Below are 21,583 nucleotides of genomic sequence, written 5' to 3'. Positions count from 1 at the left end.
TCAACATTCTTCGCCAACACCACAATTCAAAGGTGTCAGCTCTTCTTCGGTCTTCCTTACGCATTGTCCAGTGTTCACATGCATGTGATGCGATTGAAAACACCATGGCTTGGGTCAGGCGCACCTTAGTCTTCAGGGTGACATCTTTGCTCTTTAACACTTTGAAGAGGTCCTTTGCAGCAGATTTACCCAATGCAGTGTGTCTCTTGATTTCTTGACTGCTGCTTCCATGGCTGTTGATTGTGGATCCAAGTAAAATGAAATCCTTGACAACTTCAATCTTTTCTCCGTTTATCATGATGCTCCTCATTGGTCCAGTTGTGAGGATTTTTGTTTTCTTTATGTTGAGGTGTAATCCATACTGAAGACCGTGGTCTTTGATCTTCATTAGTAAGTGCTTCAAGTCCTCTTCACTTTCAGCAAGCAAGGTTGTGTCATCTGCATAACGCAGGTTGTTAATGAGTCGTCCTCCAATCCTGATGCCCCGTTCTTCTTCATATAGTCCAGCTTCTCGTATTATCTGTTCGGCATACAGATTAAATAGGTGTGGTGAAAGAATACAACCCTAACACACACCTTTCCTGACTTTAAACCAATCAGTATCCCCTTGTTCTGTCCCACCAACTGCCTCTCAATCTATGTAAAGGTTCCTCATGAGCACAATTAAGTGCTCATTCAGCATCTAGGCTTTTTATTTACTGAAAGAAAGATTGAATAGGTATTCTTGGATTGATATGTCACATTATGGCTCAAGACAGATTTAACAGAGTCACTGTGTTAAGCTTCTGTAATGAAGGTAAAAAAAAAAGGTTAGTGTGACTTGGCCAGCGCATTGTGGAGCCAGGATTCAAACTCCATTACAGTATCATGAGGAGAATGACATATTAAGCTTTGGTCTTAGGCTTTGTTGGGACTCCTTTTGGCCCCTGCCTGACCTCCTCTGCTTCCTTCCCACCAGCCCTGCTCTCATTTGTGTGTTTTCCCTGTGGCTGCTCTCCAGCCTGTCTGAGACACTTGCTGACCCACTGATGAGTTTTCTTTTCCTGCGTTTGCAGGGCAGACCGGCCTCTGCTGTTCCCCACACCTGGCCCTTTGATTTTGTGATGTGTTCACCTGTTCTGGTCCTAGCCTGATCACTGTTTTCCATCCTTTGGTTGTAACATCTTTCCTGCATGACGCAGTCTGCTCTTCACCCTCTTTCATATCTGAATTTCAACCCTGTCCCGGGCACTTCTGACCACCAGCCGTGAACATTGCTGTTTTTGTTGCCATTCTGATAAGAAAACCAAGGCCCATTCACTAATTAGAACATTGCATAAACACTGAAGTTATGTCAAGGGAGGTCATGCATTTTGGCTTCCTTGGAGGCTGATCATCTGTTCTCAGCATGCTCTGGTGTGTGTTCCCTCTGTTATTAAGTAGGCCAAACTTGGCATCCTGTTTGCCTAAGAATTGAGAAATTTTGGCATTCCTGATACCTCCAGTTTTTCCTGTGTGTACATCATCTGCATTTATGTACTTCTCTACCTGGCCATCATGTTAATAATAGCAAATATGTATATGGGGGCTTATAAGGTTCCAGGCAGTATTCTATAAGTACTTTACATTAAGCCTCACAACAAGCTCATGAGGTAGGGAGTATTATTACCCTTGTTTTAGGGGCATGGAAACTGAGGCTCAGCAAGGCAAAGTAACTTGCCTAAGGTCACACAGGAGCCTGGACTTCAATACAGGTAGTCTAGCTTCTGATCTTGTTAGTAACAGATACAGGTTGGTTAGTGTATCTGTTACATGACCTTTTATTTTTTTGTGGTGGTAAATTCAGCCTGGTTCTTTATGCATTGTTCAGGTGAAACATGCTCTGAGCTCTAGTAATGGGATAATAATATTGCATCCTGCACCAGGTATACTTGAGATACAAATCCGAGAGATTGAACAATTGTTAAGAAATCAAATGGTTAGTACTTGTTTATTCTTAAGAAAGACGGATCTCTTGTTGTGTTTGCTTAGTTGCCTAGAGGTTCAACATTATGGTTTTGCCATTAAGTAGCAGTAATGCAACAGTAGACTTGTTATTCTTGATGTTTTTTGTGGATTTTTATTTAACTGCTAAATCAGGCTTGCAGATTAAGTTGTTTTGAAACCAAACAAGTGAGAACAACTAAAATTGTTGACTGCTGTTACGTTTTGATTAGTCCTATGGTATCTGCCTATTATTTGAGGACTCGTCCCTCTTTTTGCTGTTGAAAATAAATACTAGTGCTTAGAAATAAGAATAAGCCCTAATGGATAGAAAGTCATACCGTAATAGGCTTTTATTAAGTGTTCTGATATATGTATATTTGAATCTAAATAGTAATTTTAGTGAAAATCTCCTTTCCTCTTCATCACATTCGCTTCTCAGAAATAACCACTGGAAGATGTGCATCTTTCTAGATGTTATTCTGTATTTAGACAAATAACCATTTAAATATATTTTAAATTAGAAATTAAAATTGGAAAAGTGGGGCCTTCCCATGCACATTGTTGTCACTTGTTTGTTTCACTCAGTATCATGGCCATATTTCCACCTTAGAACACTAGGTCTACCTTATTTCTCTTCCTTACTGTTGGGTACTATGGATGTGCCACATAATTCGTTTAGACAATATAGAACATTAGCTCCAAGTTTTTCTAAATGCTGCACAGTACTGCAGTGAGAGTAGTAGTTTTATACCTGTTGTATTTTAAAATTCATTTTCTTGATTTATAAGACATACACTCAGTTAGGTTCTGCTGGGCACAGCACCTTGGCAGGGGAGGTGGTACAAGCAGTTGATAATGAGGATAATTCTTTCAGGAATGGTGATGCAATGGTTAAACACTTGGCTACTGAGTGAAAGGTCAGAGTTCAAACCCACCAGCTGCTTTGGGAGAGAAAAGACTTAGGATCTGCTCCTGTAAAGATTATAGTGTTGGAAACCCTGTGGAGCAGTTCTGCTCTGTCCCATAGAGTCACTATGACTTGGAATTGACTTGACAGCATACAACAACAATGACAACATGCTGGCTTCAGGTTCTATTTGGGAACAGAATTCAGTGTTCTATTTAGTTTGGTTCTGCAAAGGTGAGGAGAGCGCTTCCCATCCTCACAATTCAGCAAGTTGTCTTAGCCCAACAGGGGAGCTTCCTTAGAATTCAGGTCAGCCTATCCAGTTTTCACTTCTGTTATGTTAAATACTGTTTGTTTTCTTGTGAAATGAAGTTATATAGCTTGTACACCTGCATTGCATTCATCGTCAAAAAGAGCATTTCAAGATCTATCCTGAAGTACAATGCTGTCAGTGATAGAATAATATTCATATGCCTACAAGGAAGACCATATGACTATTACTCAAATTTACTCACCAACCACGAAGTCCAAAGATGAAGAAATTGAAGATTTTTACCAATTCTGCAGTCTGAAATTGACTGAACATGCAGTCAGGATGCACTAATAATTACTGGTGATTGAAATGCACAAGTTGGAAACAAAGAAGAAAGATTGGTAGTTGGAAAATATGGCCTTTGTAAAATATGGCCTGTGTTGGAGATCGCATGATAGAATTTTGCAAGACCAACGATTTCTTCATTGCAGACATCTTTTTTCACCAACATAAATGGCGGTTATACACGTGGACCTTGCCAGATGAAATACACGGGAATCAAATTGACTTCATCTGTGGAAAGAGATGATGGAAAAGCTCAATATTAGTCAGAACAAGGCCAGAGCCGACTGTGGAACGACCATCATTTGCTCATATGCAACTTCAAGTTGAAGCTGAAGAAAATTAGAACAAGTTCACGAGAGCTAAAGTACGACCGTGAGTGTATCTCACCTGAATTTAGAGACCATTTCAAGAACAGATTTGATGTGTTGAACACTAATGACTGAAGACCAGACGAGTAGTTGTGGAAGGACATCATACATGAAGAAAGCAAGAGGTCATTAAAAAGACAGAAAAGAAAGAAAAGACCAGATTGGATGTCAGACGAGACTCTGAAACTTGCTCTTGAATGTTAAGTAGCTAAAGTGAATGGAAGAAATGATGAAGTAAAAGAGCTGAACAGAAGATTTGAAATGGTGGCTCGAGAAGACAAAGTAAAGTACTATATGACCTGTGTAGTGACCTGGAGTTAGAAAACCAAAAGGGAAGAACACACTTGGCATTTCTCAAGCTGGAAGAACGGAAGAAAAAATTCAAGCCTCAAGTTGCAATACTGAAGGATTCTATGGGGAAAATATTAAATGACACAGGAAGCATCAAAAGAAGACAGAAGGAATATGCAGAGTCACTATACCAAAAAGTATCGGCCAACATTCAACCATTTCAAGAGGTGATAGCATATGATCAGGAACCAATGGTACTGAAGGAAAAGGTCCAAGCTGCTCTTAAGGCACCGGCAAAAAGTAAGGCTCCAGGAGTCGGTGGAATACCAACTGAGGTGCTTCAACAAATGGATGCAACGCTGGAAGTGCTCACTCATCTATGCCAAGAAATTTGGAAGGTAGCTACCAGGCCAACTGACTGGAAGACATCCATATTTATGCCTATCCCAAAGAAAGATGATCCAACCAAATGTCGAAATTATTGAACAATATCATTAATATCACACGCAGGTAAAATTTTGCTGAAGATCATTCAAAAGTGGCTGCAGCAGTACATCAACAGGGAGCTGCCAGAAATTCAAGTCAGATTCAGAAGAAGACGTGAAAGGAGGGGTATCAGGTGATGTCAGGTGGATCCTGGCTGAAAGCAGAGAACGCCAGAAAGATGTTTACTTGTGTTTTATTGACTATGCAGAGGCATTCGACTGTGGATCATAACAAATTATGTATGACAGTATGAAGAATGGGAATTCTAGAACACTTAATATGCTCACGAGGAACCTATATACATAGATCAAGAGGCAGTTGTTCGAACAGGACAGCGGGATACTGTGAGGTTTAAAGTCAGGAAAGGTGTGTGTCAGGGTTGTATCCTTTCACCATATATTCAGTCTGTATGCTGAGTAAATAATGCGAGAAGCTGGAGTATATGAAGGAGAACGGGACATCAGGATTGGAGGAAGACGGATCAACAACCTGCATTATGTGGATGACACAACCTTGCTTGCTGAAAGTGAAGAGGACTTGAAGCACTTACTGATGAAGAGCAAAGACTGCAGCCTTCAGTATGGATTACACTTCAACATAAAGAAAACAAAAATCATCACAACTGGACCAATAAGCAACATCCTGATAAATGGAAAAGAGATTGAAGTTGTCAAGGATTTCATTTTACTTGCATCCCCCATCAAGGCCCATGGAAGCAGCAGTCAAGAAATCAAAGGATGCATTGCATTGGGCAAAATCTGCTGCAGAAGACCTGTTTAAAGTGTTAAAAAGCAAAGATGTCATCTTGAAGACTAAAGTGTGCCTGACCCAAGCCATGATATTTTCAGTTGCCTCACATGCATGTGAAAGCTGGATGATGAATAAGGAAGACTGAAGAAGAATTGATGCCTTTGAATTGTGTTGACAAAGAATATGGAATATACCATGGACTGCAAAAAGAACAAACAAATCTGTCTTGGGAGAAGTAGAGCCAGAATGTTCCTTAGAAGCGAGGATGATGAGGCTACCTCTCACATATCAGGAGGGATCAGTCCCTGGAGGAGGACATCATGCTTGGTAAAGTAGAGGGTCAGTGAAAAAGAGGAAGACCCTCAATGAGGTGGATTGACACAGTGGCTACAACAGTGGGCTCAAGCATAACAATGGTTATGAGGAAGGTGCAGGACCGGGCAGTGTTTTGTTCTGTTGTGCTATGGTAGCTATGAGTTGACAACGACTCGACAGCACCTAACAACAACGGCAGCTGGTAAGTAATTAATATCTCTATTTCAGGGCTTTGTAATTAACCATGGGAAGAAAATAACCACAACAAAACTTTGTACTCTGTAATGTTAAGTAAATACCACTTTGATATGCTCACAGCCCTTTACGAAGACAGTTATAAACTGAATGAACTAAATAGACCATTAAGTTGAGAAAAGAAGTGTCAAAGCATTTCTGGTCTACTAATTTGCTAATTTTTGGTGGGTATTTATGTAAGTATATCATGGCTAAAACTCCTGAGTCGCTTGAACACAAAGTTTTTTCTTGCCTGCTGTCTGGTATGTAGGGTATAGGGAAAAATTTATGAGTTACCATATTCTTCTTTCCCTCTATTTTAGCTATTTTACTTCCGGCTTTAGCACTTCTGTTGATATCAGTCTTTGCTGCTGCGTTGTCCTTTATCTCATGAAAATGTAGATAATGATCACTGGATTGAGCAAGTATTTGTGTAGTTTTTTACAGGGCTAGGATGATGCTTTGGGGGTCTGCTCATAGCTCCTTCAGAGCCACAGAGCCCTGTTTCTGCGGTACTACTGACCTGAAGTAAATAGCATGGTTTGCTCATGGCTTATGCCTTGAGGTAGTCCAATTTATTTAAGTGGCTTTAAAAACTAAATTCTGGGCCAGGGACCTGAAAGGATTTTAGCTAGTGATGGCTAGAGTGGGAAGAATAATTTGAACGAACTACAAATGATCTTTCTGGGAGTTGTACTAGTATTTCTTCAATTGTCCACCAACTGTAACGCTTACATAAATCCTTTTAGAAGCATTAAAAGAGTGCTGTGACATGTGTAGTTACAGCAGATAAATTTAGCTCATGTATTTTATCTACTTAATCTGATTGTAATTTATATATCTTCAGCCTAGATAAAGCAAAGCCATTTCTTATTACCAAATTTTTCTTTTTGTCAACATGATGTGAGTGGGATATTGACTTTAGCTGAAGGTTGGTGATTAATCACAGCAGCTTGCAGGGAGATCGTTTATTGCTCTGTGTAGCTGAGTGACTGCTGGTAGAGTTGTAAGTCAATCAAGATAAACCCAGGTGGGTTAGTCACTCTTGGATGACGACAGATGATATGATGGATTTATTAACCAAGTTCCTTTTTAAAAATCACTTTATATTCCTAGCAGGTGGATTTGCAAATAGAAAAATTATGAGTCGCCTTCAATAGAAGAATCTGTTAGTTTGTAGAGTTCAGCCAACTGAATGTCACAGTAAAAGATAAACTACCAAGAAGTAACCACTGGAACAATTTAGCTCAAGATTAATCTTGTTACATGCAAAGAGGGCTATTATGTTCTTAGTAATTCATGTGTTTGATAGACTAGGAAGAAGATATTCATTCTGAGTGTTAATAGGATTTTGTTTCTTAAACAGAGTTAAATTGCGATTTTTCAGGGGAAGTCGTGTAACTCAGACATCCTTCTCGTACCATGCCTGCATCTGGCTCACCTTTCCCTCCCTAGACCTAGTATAGTGTGTAGTTAAGAAATCCACAGCAACTTGAAAGTAAACTTAGTAAAAGAGAATGCTACAGAAGATCCATTGAGGAAAAAGAAAATTTGAGACCATGCCAAGGTTAAATGCTAGTGATTCCTGGGTTATCTGTTCTTTTCACCATTTGTATCACTGCTTTTCTTTATTAGAACAAGTTGAGAATTAGCTATCATCCCTCCAAAAAAAAAAAAAACACAAAACCCACGGCTGGCAAGTCGATTCTGACTCATAGCGTCCATCATTAAGCTATTTGGCATATGAAATAGTATACTAGTAAATTACCCTTTGTAAACCAAGAGGTCAGCAGTTCGAATCTACCAGGCACTCCTTGGAAACTCTTTGGGGGCAGTTCTACTCTGTCCTATAGGGTCGCTATCGGAATTGATTCGATGGCAGTGGGTTTGGTTTTTCTTGGTTGGAATCCTTACTTGAGGAGGTGGGAGAATGATGATGTTCTTCTTTCACATTAGAAAAAAAAAACCTTGCCGTTGAGTCGATTTCAACTCATAGAGACCCTGTAGGATAGAACTGCCACATAGGGTTTCCAAGAGCGACTGGTGGATTTGAACTGCTGACTTTTTGGTTAGCAGCCAGTCACTTAACCGCTGTACCACCAGGGCTCCTATTAGAAAGATGAGACTCAAATCAGAAAGGTGAGGTGCATTCCAGAATGTAGTACTCTACCCATGGTCAGAATACGTGTCATCTGGTGATGTTGGGAAACCGTAGTAGCATAGTGGTTAAGTGCTGTGGCTGCTAACCAGAAGGTTGGCAGTTCGAGTCCACCAGGTGCTCCTTGGAAACTCTATGGGGCAGTTCTTCTGTGTCCTATAGGGTCGCTATGAGTTGAAATCAACTTGATGGCAGCGAGTTTTTTGGTGACATTGAGTTCTTAGCACCTGGCATTCGTACCAGTTTTTGCTTCTTCCTTTTAGTCTTTTTAAGTTTAAGATCTACTCCTTTTGCCCCACATAAACTTTCTCCTTATGAGATTGTAACCAGGAGGCCTGTCCTTCTCCCTTGCATTGCTTATGCTGATCCCCGTATTACTCAAGTAGATTTGTTAAAATACTGTCAATCATTAAACTTTCTCAAAAGCACTGTTTTCAGATTAAAGAAGCTTTTAATAACCAAGATTTGCCTGGGCAAAATTCTAATGTAGCTCCAAGAGATATGTATATTGTCAAAGACATAAGCAAAAAAGATTGATAGTTCCTTGTTGGAAGGGGCCTTTTTGGGTCCTCCTTACTAGCCCCAGTGTAGCTAAATTAGAAAGTATTAAACCCTTCACTTAACCAAAGGAAAGTAAATCATGTTTTTGGACTTGCCAGCCACGTGGCCAGAAGCAGACGACATCTGAACACAGAGCAAGACCTCATGCAAATTCACGTGGCTGAAATTTGTGGACTTTGTTTTCTACCTACTGGCTTTCTTATGCTGTTTACTGTATTACCTCAAGTGGGCTTCATTACCTGGTGGTTCTGGTAATTCAAATTATTGAGATCATCACACTCTGCTTAGTACTAATAGCTTTTGGAATAGCTTTGTTTTTGTCAACCTGGGTTTATTTCTTGGTAAACTTTATTTTGGCAGACAATGGAAGTATTTTAATTTTGCCTTGTGGTTTTAGCTTTTTTTTTTCATGCAGGTAACTGAAGGAACTTACTTTATTATTGCTATCATTTTTATGCTACTTACTTTGTTATATAATTTTTGGATAGTTTTCCTTTATTATGAAGGCCTCCTTTAAAGTTTTCCCTTTCTGCTTTCAATAATCCCCACTAATGCTTAGAGAGCATTAAACTTTGTTAAACTAGCTCCACCAGTAGCTAATGGTAGTAACCTACCCATCCCGAAGGTAGTAACCTAGCCGTTGGAAATGTCATCCTTCCCCAAAGTCTTTGCATCAGAACTCAGATCCATTAGCGTCCCTTATATTGGATTATAGTCTTATAACCAATGTTACTGTTAACTTCAACATCACCTTTAAGGGGGGGACATATGTGTTAGGCTATGACATTCTCCTGGATTGTTAGCCCAACCTTAGGTGCCATGCTTTAATTCAAGCAGGCCATGGAACACTTGAGGGTTTGCTTTGCAAGATGCAGAGGTTTACGTGTTGTTTGCCAAATTAGCTATTTGTTCCAACAGGGAGAATTCCCTAGATACTTTGGAATTTTATCGAGTAATGCAAAGGAATTACCTGACTGCATAAAGAATGACTGATGCCCCCTTTTTTACTAACTCTGGGACCCTCTAAAAGATGGGATGGTTTTGCATTTGTAACAATTCTTTAGCAAAACATTGGCTCGAGCAGATTAATCAAAACATTCCCTTCCCAAATATTTATACCAGGAATAACGTAATTTGTGCTCCTTTTTTTTTTTTATGGGTATGTATTTTTATATGGAGGACTGGATTATCTATCCTACTAAAAAAAAAACAAAAAAAAAAAAAACAAGTAATAAGCCTTACTTTTGAGCATAGCCCTCTTTAGGTGGATATAACATGATGGACCAGTGCACCCTAGGCGTTTTGGGAGTTCCTTTACATAGTCTTTCCCATGATGAAAGCTGCCATTGGACTGGCAATCTAAAACTTTTAGAAAGAAAAATATGTGTAAGAGACTATGAACAAAGAGCACAGAGCACCAGTCCTTTAGCAGAAAACTCTGGGTAGGGCTGTACATTTCCTTAGAGCTCTCACACATATATATGGTGTAGTAGACTTAGAAAAATCTCTGCATAATCTGTCTGCTACAGTGACTAAAATTGCAGAGGATATTGCGGATGGAATGGACACCCAATAAAGATCTTTACAGTCACTTGTCAAAGTAGTCCTAGACAATCAAATTTCTTTAGATTTCCTTTTGGTCCAACAAGGAGTATGTGCTGTTGCTAACACTGTATGTTATACTTGGGCTAATTACTTCTAGAAAAGTTGAGCTAGCTATCAGTAAAATCCATGGAGAAGCCAGTTGGCTTCACTCCACCACCCCTATGCCTGATTCCCACTTTCGAGACATCTTTAGTTAGTTATTGTCATGGATTGAATTGTGTCCCCCCCAAAATAGGCATCAGCTTGGCTAGGCCATGATTCCCAGTATTGTGTGATCATCCACCATTTTGTCATGTGATATGATTTTCGTATGTGTTGTAAATTCTACCTCTATGATGTTAATGAGCCAGGATTAGAGGCAGTTGTGTTAATAAGGCAGGACTCAGCCTACAGGATTAGGTTTTGTCTTAAGTCATTCTCTTTTGAGATACGTAAGAGAGAAGTTAATGGAAAGACGAGGTGACCTCATATGAAGAAAGCAACACAGGGAGCAGTGTGTGTCCTTTGGACCCATGGTTCCTGTGCTGAGAAGCTCCTAGACTAGGGGAAGATTGATGACAAGGACCTTCCTTCAGAGCAGACAAAGAAAGCCATCCCCTGGAGCTGGCACTCTGAATTCAGGCTTCTAGCCTACTAGACTGTGAGAGGAGCCCAGGTGGTAAAGTGAGTAAGAGCTCAGGCTGCTAACTGAGAGGTCGATAATTCAAATCCACCTGATGCTCCCTAGAAACCCTATGGGATAGTTCTCCTCTGTCCTGTAGGGTTGCTGTGAGTTGAAATCCACTTGATAGCACCCAGCAACAACAACAGACTGTGAGAGAATAAATCTCTGTTTGTTAAAGGCATCCACTTGTGGTATTTCTGTTATAGCAGCACTAGATGACTAAGACAGTTACCAAGTAGAATAGTGTCTAGGTTTCGTACTGTTATACGAACAGGTTTAGTCATACTGATTATTATTATAATTATCTATTATTAAATGCTGCATGAGATGTATGTTTAATAGATTTGAAAGAGCTACAAATTCTGTACCCATGAAAAGAATTATATACTTAGAAATCAGTTTTTCAAGTGAGTCTGACTTTACTCCATAGATCTTACCTCTCCTTAATACCAAGTTGTTTCTCTTAATTTGACTTCACTCTCAAATTCCACTAAGATGAACAAGTACGCCTGGACACTCTGACAAAATAGCATCTGAGGTCTAACAGGTTGAAAGATAAATCAACAAAAAGCCCTTGCAGAAGACGAGTTACTCCTTTTTGGACGACCTGAGACTGCTTGCCCTGAAGATGAGACTCCATATGTAACAAGGTGAACAATCAGTCCTGATCAAACAATCACATATAGAGATTCATGATCACAAGGGAGGAATGAAAAAGAGCACCTGAAATTAATAATTGAGGCACCTGATTAATAAGAGGAGCCCTGGTGGCACAGTGGTTAAGAGCTTCGCTGCTAACCAAAAGGCTAGCAGTTTGAATCTACCAGCCGCTCCTTGGAAACCCTATGGGGCAGTTCCACTCTGCCGTATAGGGTCACTATGAGTTGGAATCGACTTGATGGCAATGGGATCATAGCTAGAACTATGTTCTTGTGCGAAGACAGACTCCATTTTGATTTTTTAGCGTGAGACTGAGGTTGTCATTTCTGTTAAGTTTGCAGTGTGTTTGCTAGATGAGTAACCTTTAGAAAAGAATGGGGAAACTTTAACAAACAATGGCACTTTAACTACTCTCAGCAAACAATGAAGGAGGCAAGAACACCATTTGTGAAGAAATGTTTATCAGGGAATGTTTATCCAGAGAGTCTTGAGATAATGTTTGGGAAGCACAAAGAATGTATCTGTAGCAAAAAATTTCTTACTAGATTAACTCCAGGAAATCTGTCCGCTAACCTTGTGGAAGTTTAACTTGTTACTGTCTTATAACTATATGTAAATCCAAGCCTGTATGATTGTAACCACCTACACTTGTTTCTGTACTCGATAAAAACCCTTTGTACCCTTAGTCCTGCAGAAAACTGTTGAGAGCCTCTCAACCTTGTGTTTCCCAATTTGTGAATTTTTTTTTTTTTCTCAATAAAAAGCAGACTTTATGATTGGGCTCTACAACACCAAGCATATAATGAGTTAATAGTTATTGGTCAGTTAACAGATATTTATGAGCTCCTTTCAGACTTTTGGATGGATGTGTACATTTGCTTCTTTTAAATAATTTTAAAAGTTTTATTTTTTTAAAAAGAATGTCACTGACATTGAGTTGGTGGCTTTATTTTTTCCTTAAGTAAAATATGGCAGTACTGAGTTTTCTGTTACATATTATTTTGTGCACAAAAATCAGGATTGATGGATGAAGAAACATAAGTATAATTTAGTTGCAAATCAATAATAATAATAAATCCAGTCTACTATTATATAAGTTGGCATAGTTGATACTCTGTTGCTAGATTTCTATAACACTTATATACGGTGAAATAAATGCTTACACAGGCATTATACATTTTAGAGACTGAACTCCTTGAAGGAAGGGGCCTTTTGTTAATGAATTTTATAGTATTCATTATATAATTGTGCTGAGTGAATACATTTTTAAAGTTTTCTCCTTTTATAATTGATAATATTAAGTATTGCATTACTCCAAAGAATATTTATAAAATGTATGTGTTAAGGTATATGGAAGGATTAATGATGCAACTGAGTGATTCCACCCAGATTTGAAAAAGAACATTGCTACTTCATCTGTCTCTCCCGGATCTCCTTCCCTTCTCCCACACTTCCAAAGTAGTGACTCTCTTAAATTTTGTATTTATAATATAGATTTTTTTTTTTTGTATTTTTACTGCTCATTTTTGCATTCCCAAACAACTTTGTTTAGTTTTGCATGCTTTTGAACTTTTATATAAATGGAATAAGACAGTGTTTTTCTGAGACCTGATTTTCTTTCCTGGCTTTGTAGTCAGAGATTCATCCCCGTTGCTGCATGTGGCTGTAACTTACTCATTTGCACTGTTGTCTTACATTCTCTTGTATAAAGATTAATTGTACGAAGCCTATTCTGCACTTTTTGCAATTGAAAACACTGTTGATATGAACATTGTTGGCTATTGGCCTGATAAAATTGAGTAAGATTTTTGTAAGGTATGTATCTAGGAATGTAATTCATAGGATATGCACTTTCAGCTTTATTAGACAATTCCTACTGCTTTTCAGAATGGTGTTTGTTACCAGGATACATTAGCAATATACAAGAGTTCTGGTTGTTCTACATCTTCTCCAAACTTGATTTTGACAGATTTAAGTTTTGGCCAGTCTGGAAGTTGTAGAATGATACATCAGTGCAGTTTTAATTAGAGTTTCTTTAATTACCAGTGAACTTGAAAATCTCTCCACATGATTTTTTAGTCATTTGGATATCCTTTCTGTCCAGTGCTTGTTTACATCCCTTGCCCATTTTTTCTTTTTCTTACTGATTTGTTGGTGTTCTTCATTAATCCTTTGTTAGTTATGTGTGGCCAATACAAGTGTGTTATGTTACGGTACAAGCTTGTATAATAGAGCTCACATGTGATGGATAAATAGGGGATTTATGTCAGCCAAGTTGGTTCATATTTCCCAAGTTTCCCAAGCATAAACCACATCTGGCTGCTGCTAACTGAAAGGTGCCTCAGGACAAAGGCCTTGTGATTCACTTCCCCAAAATCAGCCACTGAACTCTTGACACAGTTGGAGTTACCATGAGTCACCATGAGTCGGAATCTCCACCAAGTAATAGCAGCTGAAGGAGCCCCGCTGGTGCAGTGGTTAAAGTACCCAGCTGCTAACTGAAAAGTCAGCAGTTTGAATGCACCAGCCACTCCATTGGAGAAAGATGTGGCAGTCTGCTTCAGTAGAGATCGCACATCGCCATCAAGTTGGTTCCTACTCGTAGCGATCCTATAGGACAGGGTAGAACCATCCCATAGAGTTTCCAAGGCTGTAACCTTTATGGAAAGGGGCCTTGGTGGTGCAGTGGTTAAGCACTCAGCTGCTAAACTACAAGTTGGTGGTTTTGAATCCACCAGCCACTCCATAGGAGGAAGATGTGGCAGTCTGCTTCCGTAAAGATTACAGCCTTGGAAACCCTACGGGGCAGTTCTACTCTGTCCTTTAGGGTCACTGTGAATTGAAATTGAATTGACAGCAGCAAATTTGGTTTGTTTTTGGTAATATCAGCTGATCACAAACCTCATTAGCACAGCTTAATGGGTAAGTTGCAGGGGAGGTTAGGGCTGTCACATTGCCCATTCACCTCCTGTTCTTCCTGTGGGTTAAGGTGGACCAAGTGCTCTGGCCTGGAAGTGTTTATCTCCCAGCTCCCCTCCATCTTTGTCCATTTGCCTTTGTCTTCATTAATTCAACCACCTTTCCTTATATTCCTTTCCATCATGTCACCTCCCCCCCCCCTTTTTTTAAAAAAGTGAAAGTTCTATATTTACCGTAACATTTGTTAGGTATTTAATATGCCTTTTAAAATGTGGTAATGTTATTGTTAAAAACACGTTGCCATCGAGTCGATTCCAACTCATAGCAGCCCTATAGGACAGACTAGAACTGCCCCATAGGGTTTCCACGGAGTAGCTGGTGAATTTGAACTGCCGTCTTTTTAGTTAGCAGCCAAATGCTTAACTGCCGTGTCACCAGGGCTCCAATGTAATTGTTAGGATTAGTAGTATTTTTGTTAGTCCTTTGGTTACAATGTTGCATGGCTTTGAGACTTCTCCAAACCTCAGTTTTCATAAGCTGTTATTTTTAGTATATAATTTTGTAAAATGGGAAGCTTTTCAGGAACACACACATGATGTTATAGCAGAAACTCTTGTTTCTTCTTAGTTTGTGGCTTGTAGTTTCACTCTCTTTTCAATGAACAGAAAGTCTTCATTTTACTAAGCTTAATTTTTTATCTTTTCAATTATACTTTCTGTGTCGCAAGAAATCTTTTCCTCCCCTACATCGAAGGCATAAATAAATTCTTCATTATTGTTACCTAACAACTTGGTAATTTTGCCTTTTACACTTAAGTCTTTAATTCAGTTGGAATTGGCTTTTGTGGAGAGCATGTGTGGAAGTCTAATTTCATTTTTCTCCATATGGATAAGCAGTTGTCCCGGCACCATTTATCGAGAAGTCTGTTTTCTTCCTGCTAATATGCAGTGCTGGCTTTTCCCATTAATCAAGTGTCTCTATTTGCATGGCTTCTTTACTCCATTTTGTTGGTTTGTCTATTCCTTTTTCCAATACCACACTTTAAAAATTGTTATCGTATTCCTGTAGTATTACTGCTTTTGCTGTTTGTATGGCAAGTTCCCTAATTTGTTGGTGTTCTTCCAGAGTGTTTTGGCTATTCTTGGCATACTGTATACATTTGGAATCAGCTTCTTAAGTTCCATAAAGCCAGTGTGTGGTGATTCAGATTGGAATGCCATTGAATATGTAGATCATTTTGAGAAAAATGCACATCTTTGTTATATTGAGTCCTCCGATCCCGAACATAGTATATATTTTATTTATGTCCTCTTTGATATTGCTCCACCAGCCGCTCCTTGGAAACTCTATGGGGCAATTCTACTCCGGCCTGTAGGGTCGCTGTGAATTGGAACTGACTCGATGGCAATGGGTTTTGTTTTGCTTGGCTTGTGATATTACTATATAAAGTTTTACAGTTTTCAGGGTTTGGTATGAGGATCTTTTACCTTTTATGGAATTTATTTATTTTATGTGTTTTGAAGCAAATGTAAATGTCTTTTTAAACTTATTTTTTTTTTCCATTGGTGGTTGATACATAGCCATCAAACAGGATTTTGTATCTAAATCATGAGATAAATTCTCTCAAGAATTCTGATCATTTTTCTATTCTGTACATTCTTGGGCAGTTCTATTCTGTCCTATGGGGTCGCTATAAGTCGTGATCAACTTAATGGCAGTGGGTTTGGTTTTTTGTTTTATACATTCTTTTGGGTATTCTACTTATATAACTATATATTCTGAGAATAGTATTATGTTTCGTCGCTCTTGTTTATTTATTCATTTTTTCATTTATTGATCTGTGCTGACTCAAACCTTTAGTCCAGTGTTGAAAATAAGTTGCTATAATGGATACCTTGTTTTAATTGACATTAAATTTAAAGAATGCTGTCTATAAGATTAAGAAAATTTCCTTTTATTCCCTGTTTACTGTAAGTTTTATCATAAATAGTTCTTGAATTTTATCATACTTTTCCTGCATCTATTGAGGTGATCATCTGATTGTTCTCCTAAATCTGTTAATGTGATGAATTTTATTAATTGATTTTTTAATGTTAAATCATCCTTGCATTCCTGGGAAAAATGTAACTTACAGTTATACTAGGTCAATATAAAGTTGGATTCAGTTTCTGAATATGTTTTGCATCCTTGTTGATAAGTATGATTGTGAAATCTTTAATGGTCTGATTTTTGTGTTTATTCTGGCCTTTGTAATGGTCCTTACATGTTTTGTCTGTTTTCTCATTGGTCAAATTGGAACAGTAATGGTGTGTTGCCTTATACTATTGTTGTGATGATTAAACATTAAACACATAATACTAATCACATGTTAACACATGTAATACACTTTGAATCACCTTTGGCTTGTAGTAAGCACTCGATAAGTGTTACCTAATGGAGCCCTGGCGGTGCAGTAGTTAAAGCGCTTAACTGCTAACTGAAAGGTCAGAGGTTTGAGCTCACTGGCTGCTTTGCAGGAGAAAGATATGGCAGTCTCCTATAAAGATTACAGCCTTGGAAACCCCGTGGGGCAGTTCTCATCTATCCCATAGGGTTGTTTTGAGTCAGAATTGACTCGACGGCAATGGTTTTTTTTTTTTTTTTTTTGAAAAGTAATAAAATGAGTTTGGGTTTGGTGGGTAGTACAGATGATTAACACACTTGGCCACTAACTTTAAAGTTGGTGGTTAGCGTCCACCCACAGGCACTTTGGAAGAAAAGCCTGGCAATTTACTTTAGAAAAATCAGTCATTGGAAACCTCATGGAGTACAGGTCCACTCTGACACACAGGGGGTCGCCATGAGTTGAAATTGACTTCATTGCAACTGGTTAGTTTTCTTACAGTCCCTGGGGATAATGTGGTTATATTTAGTTCTCCCTTTTACTGAGGGAGTAGCCTCTGGGGGTGTGTGTGTGTCTTGGGCCTTATGCTTACTGGGAAAGTCTTCTGTTAGATGCTCTTCTTCATTTGATCTTTGTCTCCTTTTCCCAGAGCGCCATGATGCTGTTAGTACCAAAGCCCAATTTCTATTGGTTCAGCAAATGCGTATGGAGGAAACGATGGCTCCGGTGGTTAGCTCACCTGTCTAGGTTCTTGCTTTCAGTTGTTTTTTGGGTTCTGAGACTTCTTTACTTTTTTTGTCAGCTCATTAATACACTTAAATTATGCTTTCGAAAAAAGGCATTTTTGTGGTTTCAGCTGAAGAGTCAGATTGTCTTTCCTCCATCCCACTGTAAAAGATTTGTAACTGTTTTTTGAATGTATGAATGAATTTTTAAAGAAGGGCAGCCAACTCTTAGCATGTTGCTGAATTTCTCAGACTGGATAACATTGAGTGATAAAAAAAATACCCATTGCTGTTGAGCCAATTCCAATTCATAGCTACCCTGTAGGACTGACAGGACTGCCCCATAGGGTATTCAGGGAGTGGCTGGTGGATTCGAATTGCAGACCTTTTGGTTAGCAGCCGAACTCTTAATCACTGTGCCACCAGGGCTCCTTAAAATTGAGTGATAGTGGTGCTCAAGGCTATAATACAGATGTTGCACATCTTGCTCGAACTTAATACTAAACCTTTTAAAACATTTTTATATTAAAGCAGGTGGAGATATGTAATGAAGTGGAAAGCAAGATTTGCGTGAATATGTTTAAAATTCATTTTAAATTGTGAGACTTCAAGGAAATTTTGCCTTAGGGTGTGTGGTATTCAATACTCACTATTAATTATTAGGAATGCTTTAGAATGAGGAGATATGACTAGTGATTTTAATCCCCACCCCTCCTGCCAATACCCAACAGAAATTACAGATGCACTTTTAACTTTAACCATTGTAACAGCATTCTTAATGATAATATAGTAGTTGAGAGCATTGCACAGATTGTCCTGAAGCAGTCACAGTGTTTTTTCTTTGCCTTCTTAGTAATTTGTCATTTTCTTTTCCTCTTCCTTTTTTTTTTTTTCTTCACTCTCTGGTTCTTTCCATTTTTTCTTTCTGTTGGTATTAGTGGCATGCATTAGTTGGTGGTTATTATTAATTATAATCCATATTTATTTTTAACCAAAAAACCAAACCAGTTATGACCGAGTTGATCCCAACTCACAGTGACCCTGTAGGACAGAGTAGAACTGCCTCATAGGGTTTCCACGGAGCATCAGGTGGATTCGAACTGCTGACCTTTTGGTTAGCAGCCAAGCTCTTAACCACTGCTCCACCAGAAAAACCAAAACCTGTTGCCATCGAGTTGATTCTGACTCATAGTGACTGTACCACCAGGGCTCCTTAATTTAATGAATTGTAAGCTTTTTCTGACCCTCCTTTTCCCATCTTTCTAATACCTATTTCTCCTAGGGACTCTGACAGGAGTCGGCAAACTTTTTCTGTGAAAGGCCAAATAGTAAATATTTCAGGCTCTGTGGGCCATATGGCCTCTGTTGTTACTACTCAATTCAATGTTGTAGTGCAAAACCAGCCATAGGCAATACGTAAACAAATGAGAGTGGCTGTGTTCCAAAACAACTTTGTTTATGACACTGAAATTTGAATTTCATATGTCATGAAGTACTGATTCTTTTCCATCCTTTTAAAAATGTAAAAACCATTCTTGGCTTGTGGGGGGGTGCAAACACAGGAGATGTAATTGATTTGGCCCTCGAGTCTTAGTTTGCAGACTCCTGCTCTGCAGCATCCTGTGTTGTATGTATTCTCTTAACATTAGTCTTACTCTACTAAATTGTAATCGACTGATGTATTTTTAGTGGCTTCTTTTTGAACTCTGTTGACTATAATTTGAATCTTCATGCTGTTAAGGTATAGGTATGTTTTAATAATAGTTCCAGTGACCTTCAGGAAATGCAGAATTTTAGTCAATTTATGTAGGCTATCTTTCTAAATCTGTTAGAAACTGAATCAATTTTAAGTTTATCTGAAATAGTTGAGTGGAATCATGTGTCTCAATAATGGGGGCAACCCTTAGAGATAGTTCTGTTTAGCTTGCCTACCACCAGTTACCATTTGCCTTCAAGTGCATTCTGACTCACGGTGCCGCTATGTGAATCACAGTAGAACTGTGCTCCACGTGGTTTTCAATGGCTATTTTTCAGAAATAGATTGCCAGGTCTTTCTTCCGAGGCAATTCTGGGTAAACTGGAACATCTAGCCTTTTGGTTAGCAGCTGAGTGTGTTAAGTATTTGTACCACCCAGGGACTCCAGCTTCCTCACTCCTCCTCCATTTTGTACTAAGTGAGGAAACAGGGATCTGGAGAGGTTAATTGATTTAACCTGAGCTAGTTTTTTTTTTTTAGGGTCGCTAGGAGTCAAAATTTGACTCAATGGCAATAGGTGGTTTTTAGATAGTGGCAGAGCTTATAATATAACCCAGTTCAGGCCAGAACTATCCCCAATTTATCACATTGTCTCTCCTGCATCCGTGTAAATACCCAGTATGTGTTTCCGTAAAGGGTTAACCTTTGATAAATCAGCAGCACAGTATTCATATGGCTGCCCAAATATGTCAGTTATATATTTGTTTTATTTGCATGTTAATTTTACCTATGGCTTAGTGATGTTCCTTCATGACTGGGACAGGGGCCAGTTTTGCTGTTTCCCAATTAAAAAAACCCTTTGCCGAGTCGATTCCGACTCATAGTGACCGCATAGGACAGAGTAGAACTGCCCCATAGAGTTTCCAAGGAGCACCTGGCGCATTTGAACTGCTGACCGTTAGGTTAGCAGCTGTAGCACTTAACCGCTGTGCCACCAGGGTTTCCTGTTTTCCAATATAGTGTCTAAAATAGTGAAGAATCTTGGCTTATTTACTTAATGAACACTTATTGAACACTGCCCATGTGAGAGATAGTATACTACGTGCTAGAGTTAGATAGGAGCCCTGGTAGTGCAGTGTTTAAGAGCTTGGCTGCTAACCAAAAGGTCGGCAGTTCAAATCTACCAGGAGCTCCTTGGAAACCCTATGGGGCGGTTCTACTCTGTCCTGTAGGGTCCCTATGAGTCGGAATCAACTTGAAGGCAACGGGTTTGATTGGCACAGTGGATATGAATAAAAAATCATTCCTGTTTCTCATAAGAGTTTATGAAATAGGGGAGGAGACCCACAGATACTTTAATAAAAGAGAATGAATGAACTTCGAGAAGGAGAAACTATGGTTATTTGAGTATGTAAGTAACTTAAGTACCTAAATATAACTTACTGAACATAGACCAGAAACCCTGGTGGCCTAGTGGTTAAGTGCTAAGGCTGCTAACCAAAGGGTCGGCAGTTTGAATCCACCAGGCGCTCCTTGGAAACTCTATGGGGGAGTTGTACTGTGTCTTATAGGGTCACTATGAGTCGGAATCGACTTGATGGCACTGGGTTTGGTTTGGTTTTGGAACATAGAACATTAGCTTCAGTGTCATTGGTTGGGTTAAATGTTAGGGGATTATTTAATAATCATGCTAAGTACTTTACATATTGAAAGTAGAATTACAGGTCACTTTACCTCTCTGATTTTAGGGCTTTTTTCTTTTTATAGTTATGTTTTGTTGTTGAGAATATACATACATCCCCCGCTTTCTAAAGTTTATGCCACTTTGCTTTTATGAAAAACCTGCATTAGTACCTGTTTTCGCTAACTGGAAGAAATCCAAAGCTAAAAGCAGGAATAGCATTCAGTGTTTGTTTTCCAGCGAGCATTAAAGAGGCAGCGCACAGCAAGAGTGGCATCGCCACGCTCCTTCCCAGGATTTACACTCAGCACCTACTCTGTATAGGCTGTGTATTTTATCCTATCACTCCTGCGTTTACTGTATTAGTGTTGTTTTAGGCTTTATGTGTTATTTGGTAGGTTATTTTTTGGGTCTGAGAATGCTCAAAAATTTTTCCTGTATAAATTAATGGTAATTGCTTCTTTGCTTTATGCCATTTTGGCTTATGAAACGTTTCATAGGAAAGCTCTGCTTTTGGATAGCTGGGAAACCTGTTCACAGCAAAACATACACCAGTTCAAGAGTCTCTACATATACCATTTAATGACATTGATTACATTCTTTGAGTTATGTAACCA

At 38.9% G+C, this 21,583-nt stretch overlaps 1 protein-coding gene across 9 annotated transcripts in view; it reads left to right on the top strand.

Annotated features, from left to right (window-relative positions):
* Positions 1-21,583, top strand: part of SFMBT2 (Scm like with four mbt domains 2) — a 265,533-nt gene that overhangs the window by 90,111 nt on the left and 153,839 nt on the right. The window contains exon 1 of one of the 9 annotated variants that reach the window (XM_064284838.1): positions 49-5,882. The exons of 7 other annotated variants lie outside the window; for them this stretch is intronic. Coding sequence is in view for 1 of the 2 variants with exons in the window: in XM_023548946.2 (XP_023404714.1) it covers positions 14,481-14,484 (4 nt within the window). In the remaining variant the exon portion in view is untranslated. Of the gene's footprint in view, positions 1-48; positions 5,883-5,903; positions 14,485-21,583 lie in introns of those variants that run through there. One more of the 9 variants, XM_023548946.2, reaches the window with a different exon arrangement.

This window comes from Loxodonta africana, chromosome 4 (genome assembly GCF_030014295.1).
Source record: "Loxodonta africana isolate mLoxAfr1 chromosome 4, mLoxAfr1.hap2, whole genome shotgun sequence".
Lineage (NCBI taxonomy): Eukaryota > Metazoa > Chordata > Mammalia > Proboscidea > Elephantidae > Loxodonta > Loxodonta africana.
Note: the sequence above shows the minus strand (reverse complement) of the source record. Positions and strands in the feature narration are given on the sequence as shown.